The sequence below is a fragment of the Poecilia mexicana genome, unplaced genomic scaffold (genome assembly GCF_051168715.1).
Source record: "Poecilia mexicana isolate PSO_F unplaced genomic scaffold, ASM5116871v1 scaffold_21, whole genome shotgun sequence".
Classification (NCBI taxonomy): domain Eukaryota; kingdom Metazoa; phylum Chordata; class Actinopteri; order Cyprinodontiformes; family Poeciliidae; genus Poecilia; species Poecilia mexicana.
This window is the reverse complement of record NW_028263390.1, coordinates 23284041-23298091: the sequence shown is the minus strand read 5'-3', so window position 1 is coordinate 23298091 and position 14051 is coordinate 23284041. Positions and strand designations below refer to the sequence as shown.

At 49.8% G+C, this 14051-nt stretch overlaps 1 protein-coding gene across 1 annotated transcript in view; it reads left to right on the top strand.

Moving 5' to 3' along the window:
- The first annotated feature begins 265 nt into the window (after positions 1–265).
- LOC106904300 (kinesin-like protein KIF26A) overlaps positions 266–14051 on the top strand; it is a 30026-nt gene continuing 16240 nt past the window's right edge. Inside the window, exons 1-3 of the mRNA XM_088002144.1 lie at positions 266–741; positions 3615–3739; positions 13381–13558. Coding sequence (XP_087858270.1) covers positions 289–741; positions 3615–3739; positions 13381–13558 — 756 coding nt within the window. The 5' untranslated portion in view covers positions 266–288. The remainder of the gene's footprint in view (positions 742–3614; positions 3740–13380; positions 13559–14051) is intronic.

Below are 14051 nucleotides of genomic sequence, written 5' to 3'. Positions count from 1 at the left end.
GGTTGTCTGAGTTTTTCTTCATCTTGATAAAAAGTTTCTGTTGTAAATAAAATCTGCCAGATGAACTAAAAGTTTTTCATCGAGACAAAAGAATTATTGACTTTTAAATCAGTTCTTAGTTTTGTTCCTGCAGTGTGATGATGAACGGCTGTGGGGAGGACAGACAACAAACCTGTTGATCAGATGCTGAATGTTGATGCTGTGATTCTAGTTATAAACTCAGTTTCCTGTTTCTGCTGCTTCTTGTTCATTTTTCTGTCTCTAACTTCCAGGTGTCTGATTTCCTTCATGCCTCCAGCTGAGGAATCTAAATGTTTGAACATAAAACCTGCCGTCTCCCCTCAGGACCCCGCCTACGCCTCCTTCGTCTTCGATAAGCTGCGCCGCCTGCAGTGGCCTCACCGCGGCCGCCATGCTTCCTGCGACGCCCACTGCAGCGTCTGCGGCGCCGCCTACCAGCAGCTGAGGCGTCTGGCTCTGCGTCAGGTTCTGGGCGTCAGCGGGGAGATGGCGCCGCGCCCCGCCGCCCCCTGGGAGGCCGAGGAGCTGCCGGTGAAGCAGCAGAGGTGGATGCAGGAGGAGCAGCGGGGGGGCGGAGCTCCGTGGGGCGGCGTGCACAGCACCTACCTGGGAGGGGGCGGAGCCAAAGGGCTCGCCACGGTCACGCCGCTGAACGCTCATAACTACCTGGAGGGAATCTGGAGGGTCTCCTGCAGCAGAGCTGAACCTCAGCCGGAAACGGTGAGAGGAGTTTATTACACAGTAATTACACCTTATAGACTCCCTATAATGATCAATGCATTAAAGATCATTTTCTGTTACTGCATGGAGTTTGTCAGTGTTGCAATGCCCAGTCTGACCACCGGAGGTCAGTGTTTCCTACATGGTGCACCTTTAAGTAGCTTAGCATCAGTTTGCTTCTCCTGACTGAATCATCTTGTTCTGCTGCAGAAAAACATTTTTTTTCTTATCATTTCCTCCATGTTCCTCTTTGTATTTTGAAGCTGGAGTTTGTAAAAGATTTCAGCCTCATTATCTCCACCAGATCCAAAGGATCCGACTGAAGCAGCAGACACTGAGACAGGAATCGCTGCTGTGGCTCTGCAGGCCTGAATGCCGCCGAGCGGCTGGACGCTGTGAGATAAGAGACGTCCTTTAAGAGGAGATCCTCTGACTGTCCTTCTGCTTTTAGAGACAGAAACTGAAAGAGGAGACATGAGGAGGAGGAGGAGGAGGCAGGAGGCCATTTTCTCCCGATTGGCTCCGTCTGTCACTCATTCATGGTTTTGATTTTCCACGGAGCTGCTGCTTATCTGAGCGTCTCAGCGGCTGATTCCTGGAGGAGCTGCAGGTCTGGAGGCTGGAGGTGAAAACGGACCGCAGAGAGCAGGAGGAGGAGGAGGAGGCAGGGGGAGGCAGGAGGAGGCAGGAGGAGGCAGGAGGAGGCAGGAGGAGGCAGGAGGAGGAGGAGGCAGGAGGAGGAGGAGGCAGGAGGAGGCAGGAGGGAGGAGGAGGAGGCAGGAGGAGGAGGAGGCAGGGGGAGGCAGGAGGAGGGAGGAGGAGGCAGGGGGAGGCAGGAGGAGGCAGGAGGAGGCAGGAGGAGGCAGGAGGAGGAGGAGGCAGGAGGAGGAGGAGGCAGGAGGAGGCAGGAGGGAGGAGGAGGAGGCAGGAGGAGGAGGAGGCAGGGGGAGGCAGGAGGAGGCAGGAGGAGGCAGGAGGAGGCAGGGGGAGGCAGGAGGAGGCAGGAGGAGGCAGGGGGAGGCAGGAGGAGGCAGGAGGAGGAGGAGGCAGGAGGAGGAGGAGGGAGGAGGAGGAGGAGGAGGGAGGAGGAGGAGGAGGCAGGAGGAGGAGGAGGGAGGAGGAGGAGGAGGAGGAGGAGGAGGCAGGAGGAGGCAGGAGGAGGGAGGAGGAGGAGGAGGCAGGAGGAGGCAGGAGGAGGGAGGAGGAGGAAGCAGGAGGAGGCAGGAGGAGGGAGGAGGAGGCAGGAGGAGGAGGAGGCAGGGGGAGGCAGGAGGAGGGAGGAGGAGGAGGAGGCAGGAGGAGGAGGAGGGAGGAGGAGGAGGAGGAGGAGGAGGAGGCAGGAGGAGGCAGGAGGAGGGAGGAGGAGGAGGAGGCAGGAGGAGGCAGGAGGAGGGAGGAGGAGGAAGCAGGAGGAGGCAGGAGGAGGAGGCAGGAGGAGGAGGAGGCAGGAGGAGGAGGAGGCAGGGGGAGGCAGGAGGAAGCAGGAGGAGGCAGGAGGAGGAGGCAGGAGGAGGCAGGAGGAGGAGGAGGCAGGAGGAGGCAGGAGGAGGAGGAGGCAGGAGGAAGCAGGAGGAGGCAGGAGGAGGAGCTGCTGAGCTGATTGTCCAGCCAGCCGCCACTCTGAGCCATTTCATCCTGAAACACAGAACCGGTTCTGATGGCCCGACCGGAGCAGACAGAGACGTTTGAGATGAACTGTGGTTCTAGTTCTGGTTCTGGTTCTGGCAGCGGGTCGGCCCGCCGCCGGCTCTCTCTGTAATCCTGTTAGCCGGCCGAGCGCATCGCCTGCTTCCTGCTGCCGTAACAATCCACCAGAACCGAGCAGAACCGAAGGCCCGTTTATTTACCAGAACCGAAACAAGCAGGGAGGAAATAAAACCCAGAAATGGATCAGAGGCAGGTTGAACAGAAACCAGTTCAGTTCATCAAACGGATCAAAACGTTTCTGTCCCAGTAAAACCAGCAGATCAGATCGAACCGTTTGCTCATCCTGACCAGCAGGGGGCGACAGTGGAAAGACTCTCCTGTAACAGGAAGGAACCTCCAGCAGAACCAGAACCTGGCAGAAGAACATTCATGGTTTAACAGCAGGAGGTAACGGTTCGGTGATGGCAGCATCATGTCAGCTGATTCCCTCCTCCAGGAAGTAACCACAGCCAATCAGAACGCCAGATGAGGTGGAGCTTCTACGGAGAGAAAAAACTGACAAAACTAAAAGTTACCAGTTGAAATAAGAACAAACTGGAGAGCAGCAGGAGAAGAAAGTGGAATAACTTCAGAGATGATTAAGCTCTGATGAGGCAGGTTGGCCTGCAGGTGTTAGCTTCTGAGGTTCCACCACATCATTTTAATTAGCTTGAGGTCTGGACTTTGACTAGACCATTAGAACCACTTCAGTCTGTCATTTTGCAGCTGCTCTGTTCAGATGAATAATTTATTAGACAGAAAAGATCCTGATGGATTCAACGACCACAAGCTGCTGACCAGGTCATCATACCACCACCACCGTGCTTCACAGCTGGTATTCAGATGCCAGTCTTCCTCCAGACGCCCACAATCATTCTGCATTTCCTGCTCGGAGGCGACCTTATGACCCTTCCCAGGTTGTTGGGCAGCAGCAGCTGCTTCTTTAAGGTCGTTGTTGATGTTTTTTCGTTGCGTTAAAACTCAGCTGTCTTTTCTTACAGAAACATTTTGACCAGCAGCTCAGATGGAAACAAATAATTAGTGATCAATCAGAACCAGATTATGACTCAAGTTGATTGGTTAATGAGCGTTTCCTGTTTCCTGTTTCCTGTTCCTGTTCCTCCAGAGACTTCATCTTTCCCAGAATGTTCTGAACATCAGGAACGTTTCTTCTTCTCTGTCGTCAGGGTTCGACGTCTGGCCAGGGCCGTGTTGCCATGACGACCCAGGACGTCCCAGCGAAACCGGCGGCCCACAGCATCGCCACCCAAACCAGCCCGGCTCCGTCTGGTGCGGCCGCATTCTTCCTCAGGTCAGTGAACGCACCGCTCAGAGGCGTTCAGAACATCAGGATCTTTTAGGAGATTTTCAGTTTTATGTTTTGGGTTTGACAGGAACCATAAACGTTTTTCTGCTCTGAGAAACTTTTCCTGTCTGTGAAAACTGGATTTTTTTGTGGGTTTGTGAATCATCCAGTTTCCTTCAGGGAAGAGAATCCGTCCTGATTCAGATTCAGCCGAGACGACTCGGTTCAGAAGCCAAAGCGGCGCTCGCCTCTGTGAGCAGAATCTAATTGGCAGATTTACTATTTTTATCCTGAGAGGTTGGAGCTGTCAGGGTCGGGCCGCGGGGTTCTGGGGTTCTGCTCCATCTGGCTGATTATGGGCTCACTGCTGCTGCATACCTGATGCAGGTTGGTGTGTGTGTGTGTGTGTGTGTGTGTGTGTGTGTGTGTGTGTGTGTCATGTTGTCACAGCCTGACAAACAAGTGGACCTTTTCTGCTCAACACAGTGAACAGGTCACATGGTGCCGTGAAGATCCGGCTGACATCTCACTGCAGCAGGAGAACCATGGAGAGAGGCAGGTTTTTAAAACTGCAGGTTTTCAAAGCTGCAGGTTTTTAAAACTGCAGGTTTTTAAAGCTCCAGGTTTTTAAAGCTGCAGGTTTTCAAAGCTGCAGGTTTTTAAAGCTGCAGGTTTTTAAAGCTGCAGGTTTTTAAAGCTCCAGGTTTTTAAAGCTGCAGGTTTTTACAGCTGCAGGTTTTTAAAGCTGCAGGTTTTTAAAGCTCCAGGTTTTTAAAGCTCCAGGTTTTCAAAGCTGCAGGTTTTTAAAGCTCCAGGTTTTTAAAGCTCCAGGTTTTTAAAGCTCCAGGTTTTTAAAGCTCCAGGTTTTTAAAGCTGCAGGTTTTTAAAGCTCCAGGTTTTTAAAGCTGCAGGTTTTCAAAGCTGCAGGTTTTTAAAGCTCCAGGTTTTTAAAGCTCCAGGTTTTTAAAGCTCCAGGTTTTTAAAGCTCCAGGTTTTTAAAGCTCCAGGTTTTTAAAGCTGCAGGTTTTTACAGCTGCAGGTTTTTAAAGCTGCAGGTTTTTAAAGCTCCAGGTTTTTAAAGCTGCAGGTTTTCAAAGCTGCAGGTTTTTAAAGCTCCAGGTTTTTAAAGCTCCAGGTTTTTAAAGCTCCAGGTTTTTAAAGCTGCAGGTTTTTAAAGCTGCAGATTTTTAACAGGTCTGGGTTTCCTTGGACAAACAGAAACTGAACTCTTATGTTCTGTTGGATGCAGAGGGAAGAGAGGAAGGAACAAGGAGAACGGTTCTGGTTCTGGTTCTGGTTCTGATGCAGGACGGGATGAGGAACCGAAGTAATGATTAGAACCTGAAGATGCTGATGATAAATATTTCCATGTTTATATTTTAGCCTCTACCAGGTTAACGGCTTTAGCTTGACTGAGGTCAAAAGGTCGAGGTTTTCCTCTGTGTCTTGCTGGACTGTCCAGGTTCTGGTTGATGGAGACGACAAGTTTGATCAAGAGTTGTTGATTTTTATTTTTTTGTCCTTATTTGGCTCCATGGTTGTTGGAGCTGCTAAATAAATGCGACTGCAGTCGGTGTGAACGGTTTCTGACCCCAAAGTGAAACGTTTCTGCAGAAGAAGAACGTCGCCGTTGCCCAGCAACGCTCGGTTTACGGCAGTAAAGATGGCCGCCGTCTCTGGATGGATTGTTAAGTTGCAAAGAGTGACAGCAGGTCAGCAGATGAAGGGAGCTAATAGCTAAGCTAACAGCTAAGCTAACGGCTAACAGCAGTGGTATTTAGTGGAGCACTGACTGCAGCTTCTGGCCCGGTTCTGTTCTGGTTCTGTTTGGATGTGGAGTTGGGTCTGGATGTGATGCGTTCACTGACTGATTCCATCACTTCATTATTGTCGTTTCAGACGTTATTTATGTCTGCAGCTTCTGTAAGAAAAAGTTTTTATTGCAAATGTTTTAAAATGTGATTCTGGCTGATTATTTATGGAACAAAACAAAAACGTCGACGTCTCCAGAAACGAACTAATTCAGGATTCAAATGGCAAAAATGTTTTGATGACGCTGCGATTTTATAAAACAAAGAAAATTTGAGTTTTTAATGGATTTAATGTTTGCAAAAGAAAACATAAAACCCTCGCTGATCTGTATTTATATCTTGGAGTTGAAATAATTAGTTTTCATCTGTTTTGCTGAGATATTAACTCGGGTCTTTTTCTGTGAGCATCAATAAAAAGTCGAGTTCCTGCTGAATGAAACCTGCTGGTTTGTTGCTGCAGTGAAAAATCAAATATTTCTCTGTTATGTAAACTAGATGAGTTTCAGGATTTGTTTAGGCTGTTAGCTGACTCTTTACTTGAGTCTCAGTTTGCATGAACCAGCAGATTCCCAGCATGCATCTGTCAGAGTATAGTTCAGGTTGAAGGAGTCGCTGTGCTTTCATCTGCGGATCTGTGAAGGCTGGATTAGCCTGCAGCTCCCTGCAGAGCGACGCGCCGCTGCCTCGCCGCTCGCTGAGCTGCTCACTTCCTGCTGCACCAACAGCGGAGAGGAAACACTTCAGACTGACTCACTTCTCGGCGTGAAGCAGCAGAGAGCTTCTCTGACCAGATGCACTCAACTGGATCTCAGATAAAAGGTGATTTTTCTTTCTCTGCTGCCTTTTAGCAGAGCTGCAGAAACAAAACGTCTGGAAAAAACAGGACAACTCTTCTCTATGAGAACTAAAAGTTAGCTACGCTAACGCTAAAGCGCTACACCAACATGGTTTTTGCCAGGAGCTAATGCTAAAGCGCTAAACTCAATATCAAAATAAATCCAATAAAAAATGACAGGAAGGAGAGTTGAGTTTTTAAAGTGCTGAATGAAAACAGAACCCGACCTGAGCTGTTTGTGGTTTCCTGATCTGCTGCTTCTCTCCAGCCTGTCGCTGCTCTGTCTGGTCAGAGAGAAACGACGTTTGTTTCTGAGCCGTTGGGATGAGAACCAGCAGCTCCAGCTGACGGTAAACCAGGAGAGTCTGGAGCCTCTGGTTGGTTCTGCTCCTGACCCGGTCAGGTGGTTTTGACCCGGTCAGGTGGTTTTGACCCGCTCAGGTGGTTCGATGTCGTCTCTGTTGGAACTGAATATTTTAGTATTTCTGTATAAAACATAAACCTCTGGTGTTCTGTTAAAACAGACGTATTTCTGCAGAAATCTTCCATAAATCTCGACTCGTTTCATTTCCTGACTGACAGCTGTGGCGTCTCACTGAGGACCTGAAACCTTCGTCTGAAATCTAATCTTTCTGCATTTTGTGAATCTTTCCTGGCATAATGATGCTGACAGATTGTAAAAATAGAAAATCAAACGAATAAATTCAGGTATCAGAAAATGTTTAAACATTGAAATGTAGATTCTGACCTCCACTGGCGGCTGCGTCTGTTTTCCAGCCATCAGCTGGTCGGCGCTCGCCTCACTGCGGTTCTGACTCAGATCCGGTAATCGCTCCTGAAGCTGTTGGTTCTGAACTGGATCAGAACAGAGTCCTGGTTCGGTTGGGACTGTGAGTCTCTGCCTTCATGTTTTCATCATCCTGGAATAAAAACCTCAGGAGGAAACGCGGCGGCCATCTTTTATTCTCTCTGTTCAAAGACTCTGCGTCCTCTGGAGTGTGAACGCCTCGGGTCAGAGGTCGGGTCTCTGTTGGCGCTGATGTTTCACCACTGGAGCCACGGCGCTGTAGAACACAGACGAGTAGAACCAGTAGAACCAGTGAGTGAACTGGAGGTCGGGGTCCCATCAGAGCAGCAGTTTGTTCTGCAGGAGAGGAAACGTTTGAGATCGGACAGGAGGAGATCCGTCCGTCCGTCCGTCCGTCCGTCCGTCCGTCCGTCCGTCATGTTTGTCAGAGCAGCTTCATGAGTCTCAGCTCTGATGTTTTCTGATGTTTCCAGATGTTTTCTGATGTTTTCTGATGTTTTCAGATGTTTCCAGATGTTTTCTGATGTCGGTTTTTACGTCTTTCTTCACGTCTCACATCAAATCAAACAGCAGCTTCATGGTTCAGATCCTTCCAGCTGTTTCTGAGTCACTTTTTGCTTTGCTGCCACCCAGAGATCCGATACCGGATCAGAAACATGTTTTTTCTGGACCTAAAAGAACCAAAATAACTCAGATCTCCACTGAGGAGCGTCGGGTTTCCCAAAGTGGTTTTCTGGCGTTTGGCCCAAACGTTTCCATCGACCTCCAGAGCTGCTGCTGTCTGACCTGCAGGTTCCTGCAGAACCACAGGCTGACGGTCCGATTACAGAGAACCAGTCAGAGCTGCTTCTGGGTTTCATCAGTTCCTTCAGAGTTAAACCTCAGTAAAACCTTCATTTTCTGCTCCTAAGGAGCAAACTGCTGAAAACATAAAACGGAGCAGAGAGCGGAACGCTGAGCGGACCGGGCGATGAAGGTCAGCAGGAGGAGAGGAGCGGTGCGACCCACCGAGCCCACCTGCTGAGACCCACCGAGCCCACCTGCTGAGACTCTCCTCCATGGCCGACCCGGTTCCGGCTAAAAGCCTGGAGACGGTTTGGATCTTGACCCGTCAGAACCTCGGTCCAGTTGCCTCGGCTCAGTCTGAATCCCTTCTGACCCATTAAACAGAATTTCTCTGACACATTTTTCCCGCTCTGATGCTCAGATTCTCTGCGGGGAATCGGACTCCGTCCATCAGAACCGCCTGCAGCAGGACACGGTCCGGGTCCGGGTCTGTGGAGCTCAGAACCAAAAACACTAAACGTTTCAGAAAACATTTAAATGTCTGAGTATTTCTCAGGCGGATCCGGGTTTCATTCTGAGTCCTGATCCAGTCGGACCTGCGTTTGGATCCACGGGTCAGAACCTCCAGAACCTTCCTTTTACCTGGATGAGCCTCATCCAGCCTCCGGTTCTGATCCGACTGAAATAGTCGGAAACCAGAACTTTACGATTTAAAGAAAAACGAATGAAGAGACATTTTAACATCAAAGAAAAGAAAAAACAGCAAAAACAAAGTTTATGACATCTGGGAGTTTTCCTTTTGTCTTTTTGTAATATTTTGGTTTTTTCATGTAATATTACGACTTTATTCGGCCAAAATTACTGATTTAATCTGGTAATTTTGAGTTTCTTACTATGCGACTTTTTCTCATAATGATTCAGGACAATATGAAACCGATTCTTCCGACACTAAAAGGCATTTTAAGATGATCTGATTCATTAACTTTGTGTTTCCAACCAAACATCCTGACAGTCGGAGCTGATCTGACTTCCTGCTGGCGGCTCAGAGTTTCCTGTCAGCAGCAGCAGCTCCGTCAGCCTGAGAGCCACAGACAGTTTTACCTTCATCTGAGTCTTTGGATGGGCAGAGAAATAATTAATACAAGGAGGCCTGAATCTGTGGTCGGACTGATCCATCTGCTGGGCCGGAACCACGGTCCACACACACACACACACACACACACACACACACACACACACACACACACACACACACACACACACACACACACACACACACACACACACACAGAGTGTGTTTGAAATCCAGCACTGGGGGTGTCAGTCGTCTCATGAAGTATTCATACTGTGTGTGTGTGTGTGTGTGTGTGTGTGTGTGTGTGTGTGGATGGGGTTTTCTCAGGAGGGTGGGGCTGCAAAAAGACGGAGAGGAGGTGAGAGAGGCAGACGGACAGGGAGGAGGAGGAGGAGGAGGAGGAGGAGGAGGAGGAGGAGGAGGAGGAGGAGGAGGAAGGCTGCAGCTTCTCCTGTGTTTCCCGGCAACAACAGCAGCCAGAATCAGGAATCCTCCCGCCTTATTTCCACCTCTTGTTCCAGTCCTTCATCCTCCTTTGCTGCTGCCGCGTCCTTTCATCCCTCTCTCTCCTGGAGTTACAGGAGGAAGAGGAGGAGGAGGAGGAGGAGGAGGAAGGTGGGAGGGGTTGAGCGGAGCAGCATTGCGATACAGACTGCAGGAACAGACTGAGGAGCTACAGGAGAGGAGAGGAGAGACAGCAGGAGGAGGAAACGGAGAAAAACCAGGGAATGAGGAGAGGATGGAGACGAGAAACCGAGGGATGAGCAGAGAAAGAAAGAAGAGGTGAAGAGACAGAGAGGAGTTGGATGGAGAGAATGGTCGACTAGAGGAGCGGATGAAGACGAAGGGTTTACAGGTGGAGGAGGACGGAGGGGAAACGTCCACAGCTGCTCCCTAAAAGTTCCTTTGATCCGCCCGGCGGCAGACCGGGATGAGACAGGAGGACAGGAGGACAGACAGGAGGACAGACAGACAGACAGGAGGACAGACAGACAGACAGACAGGAGGACAGACAGGAGGACAAGAGGACAGACAGACAGGAGGACAGACAGACAGACAGGAGGACAGACAGATGGACAGGAGGACAGACAGGAGGACAAGAGGACAGACAGGAGGACAAGAGGACAGACAGACAGGAGGACAGACAGACAGACAGGAGGACAGACAGGAGGACAGACAGACAGACAGACAGGAGGACAGGAGGACAGACAGGAGGACAAGAGGACAGACAGACAGGAGGACAGACAGACAGACAGACAGGAGGACAGACAGGAGGACAGGAGGACAGACAGGAGGACAGACAGACAGACAGGAGGACAGGAGGACCGCTCCCTGTCCCTGAGCAGAAACGACTCGGATGAAGTTGGAATCTTCCTGGACTAGTTTCTGTCTTTACCTGCTGAATTTCCTGAACGCTTTGGAAAAATTCCCACTTTTTCTGCTTGAATGGGAGGAAATGATGAACTAATGGGAGGAAATGATGAACTAATGGGAGGAACCAGTTTGACTGGGATGAGAAAAACCACAAATCCAAGGACTTGGATGGGATCTGATGGTTTTTCCAAAGAGAAACTTTCTGAAGACGCTGATTGATGAATCCAGTTTCATGTCTGGGAGGAGAAGACGGAGCATCGGATCGACTCTGCTCCGGCTGCAGGAGTTCAGCTGGACGTTTTCCTGTCTCCGGAGGGACGGACGTCTCCAGGCCCCCAGCTGGACAGAAACTTTTCACCAAACCCTGATGAAGCTCAGGATCCAGGTTTGACATGTTCGCAGTGAAACTGACGGATTCTCTGGAGCAGAAAGTTCCAGATTTGATGCTCAGCAAATGTTTGAATAAATGAAGGAATCTGGATGTGTCATGGAAAAACGATGAAATGTTCCTGGGAATAATCAAACACGGTTTGAACCTCTGGATGCAGGTTTATGGAACATGAAGACTTGTTGGGATTTTCTCTTGGTCCAGTTTGACCAGTAAACGGAGCTCAGTGGTTTCGACTTTTCCTCTGTTGGTTTGGATTTTCTTCTCACTCGGAGTGAATCTGCATTTCCATAATGCATCAGGATGAAAACCGGTTCGGACGTTCGAGGCAAAAAGCTGTGAGGAGATAATGGAGTGGAGTCAACCGGACCTGTGAGTAGAGATCGGGTTTAAAACGTTTGTGTGTTCTGATCTGAACTCAGGAGCGTTTTCTCATTTCTGGATGAGATCAGTGATGATTTCTAGGAGTTGAACCTGTTCAGAACCTCAGAGAGACGGTGGAGTGATGAAGAGAATCAGGACAAACCTGGACCGTCTGGACCTGACAGCTCAGCTCTTTGGTCCAGTCAAAGTCCAAGTAGAGTTTAACAGACTCCCAGTTTCTGTTTGTGATGGTAGGACAGGAAAGGTTTTCCTCTCATGGTGATGTTTCTGCCTCCCTCATCACAGGTTCTGTTGGGATTCATTCCAGCCGTTTCTTTGGTTCTGCTGCTGCTTTAACCCGACCTGCAGCTCTTCTTCGTTGGTTCTGGTGTCTCTGGTCGTCCTGTAGAACCCGCGGAACAGCGGTCAGTGAAATGGTTCTGGAAACGAATCCAGCCTGAAGCTCATCAGCAGAGGGACTGTAAGGCTGCGTCCGAAGTGACCCAGTTCTGATGTTTGACCCGAATCCGATCTGAACACCACGGGTCGGATTCTGGTCGGATTCTATCCAGGTGCGACCCCGGCCACTTGAGTATCCGATTCTAATGTGACCAAACGTCCAGGTCGTTCATCCGACCTGAAGGTCTCTGAGAAAAACATCCATCCATTATATGAGGGTTAAGTTGTTAATATGCTGGTTCTGGTCGGGCAACAACTTCCAATGTGTAAGCTATGCTAACCGTTAGCATCATGTTCACTTCCACAAACACTGAGAACGCTGACGCTACTGCGCCCCCTACTGAGCGTTCAGACACGGTCAGGATGCGTTTATCTGGAAGAGCGAACTTCCAGCAAAAATCAAGTTTGATAAAAAATCTGACTTGTCGCTTCAGGCTGCGGTGTGAACGCAGGTTTAGATGATTCTGGTGTCGATTCTGGTTCAGAAGAGGTTTGAATCCCATATCCTCGTTTTAGCACACTTTTTCCTTCCACTCAACTTTCCATTAATATGCTTGGACAAATCACCAACCGATCAGTCGACTTCTTGTCTTTCATAACGTCACATTTCTGTCCTCAGCTTGTTTTGTGATTTTTTCTCATTTAGTCCTCAGGATGTCGAGTCTTTCTGTTCAGAACCGATGATCTGGACAGGAAAGGTTCTGCTGGTTCTGTTGGGTCGTTAACATTCACACTGCTGATCCAGATCTGCTCCGTTCAGCCGAGTCATGATGTCTGAAGCTGCTCCTTCTCTCTCTAACTTTCCTTGCTGCTGCTTTTCTTTCGTTCTGGTTTTTGTTCCGTGAAAAATCTGCAGAAAACTTTGTGACTTTTTCACTCGGAGTCCAGAAGCAGAAAATCGTGTCGCCTCAGAATCGGATTATTCCTGGACGAATTTTGTCTCTTGTTAACATTTGGCTGCAGATCCCAGCGATGAAGCATGAATGTCACACACACACACACACACACACACACACACACACACACACACACACACACACACACACACGCACACACACGCACACACACACACAGACACACACAGACACACACACAGACACACACACACACACACACACACACACGCACACACACGCACACACACGCACACACACACACACACACACACACACACGCACACACACACACACACAGACACACACACACACACACACACACACACACACACACACACACACAAACACACACACACCCCCGGCTCTCTGCCCTGTGTGTGAGAACACACACGGTGGTGAATCCCTGCAGGCCGTCCTTCATGGCGCTGCGATTACATGCTCTGTTTTCTGATTGGACTGGATGGAGGGATGAAGAGGAGGAGTGCAGGGCCGCTCTTCCTCCTCTTCCTCGGCCCGGTAATCCAACCCTGCTTGTTTCTCTGGAGCTGAAGATCCAGATTAGATCAGAAACCCGGTTCAGGGTTTTCCTCTGTTACTGAAGTTCTGGGGTCAATCAGAGGCCCTGGTTCTGGTTCTGGTTCTGGTCCTGGTCCTGGTTCTGGTTCCAGCTCCAGTTCTGGTGTTTAAAAGTTCTGATTGTTCCTCAGAACTGGTTGGTTCTGGTGGGTCGGGTCAGAACCATCCGGACTCTAACGTTCATATCTTTGTTTATATCTATAAATGTTTGATATTTCTGATCCGGTTCTGACCCAGAACCGGTCTCGGTTCTGTCTCGGTTCTCTCTCCCTGCAGGGCGGCTCAGAAGTTCAGTTTGTCCCGCAGGAGGAAGTCCCAGCCGGGTCCGGTGGCGCCGGGCCCACCGCTGTTCACCGGAGGCTTCAGCGGGGCCCTGCAGCTGTCGCCGCCCGCCGTCCCGCCATGCCTCCTACGGGCCGGGTCAAAGGTCAAGGACACGCCCGGCATGGGGAAGGTAGGAGGCCGTCCGGGTTCTGATCCAGGTTCTGATGAGGAAATCAAACCCAGAACCTCAGTTTGTTCTCAATGGAAACATTTCTGATCAAATCCTCAGTTTGGGTTTTTCTACAGATTCAACTCAGCAGCAGAACCGCTGCTCTTCCTCCTCCTCCTCTTCCTCCTCCTCCCCCTCCTCTTCCTCGTTTATTGCAGCTGTTGCTCATAAACTGAAGCCGTTTGTTTACAGCAGTCGTTCCTCTGAGGCTCATAAACCGTCGATCGACTCGACGCTCCGCTTCTCCTTCATTCATCTTTTTCTCCTTCCTGTTTCCTTCTTGTTTTCCTGATTCCTGGTAAAACTTGTTAATCTTTTAATGATCTCCTGAAGGTTTAATGACCTTTTTGACCAGCAGCTTGTCGTGACCTTTGACCTTCCTCTCCTCTCTCGTTAAGCTCCTCTTCATCACTCGATCCTTAACGAGTTCATTAATTGCGACACGCTGCGTCTC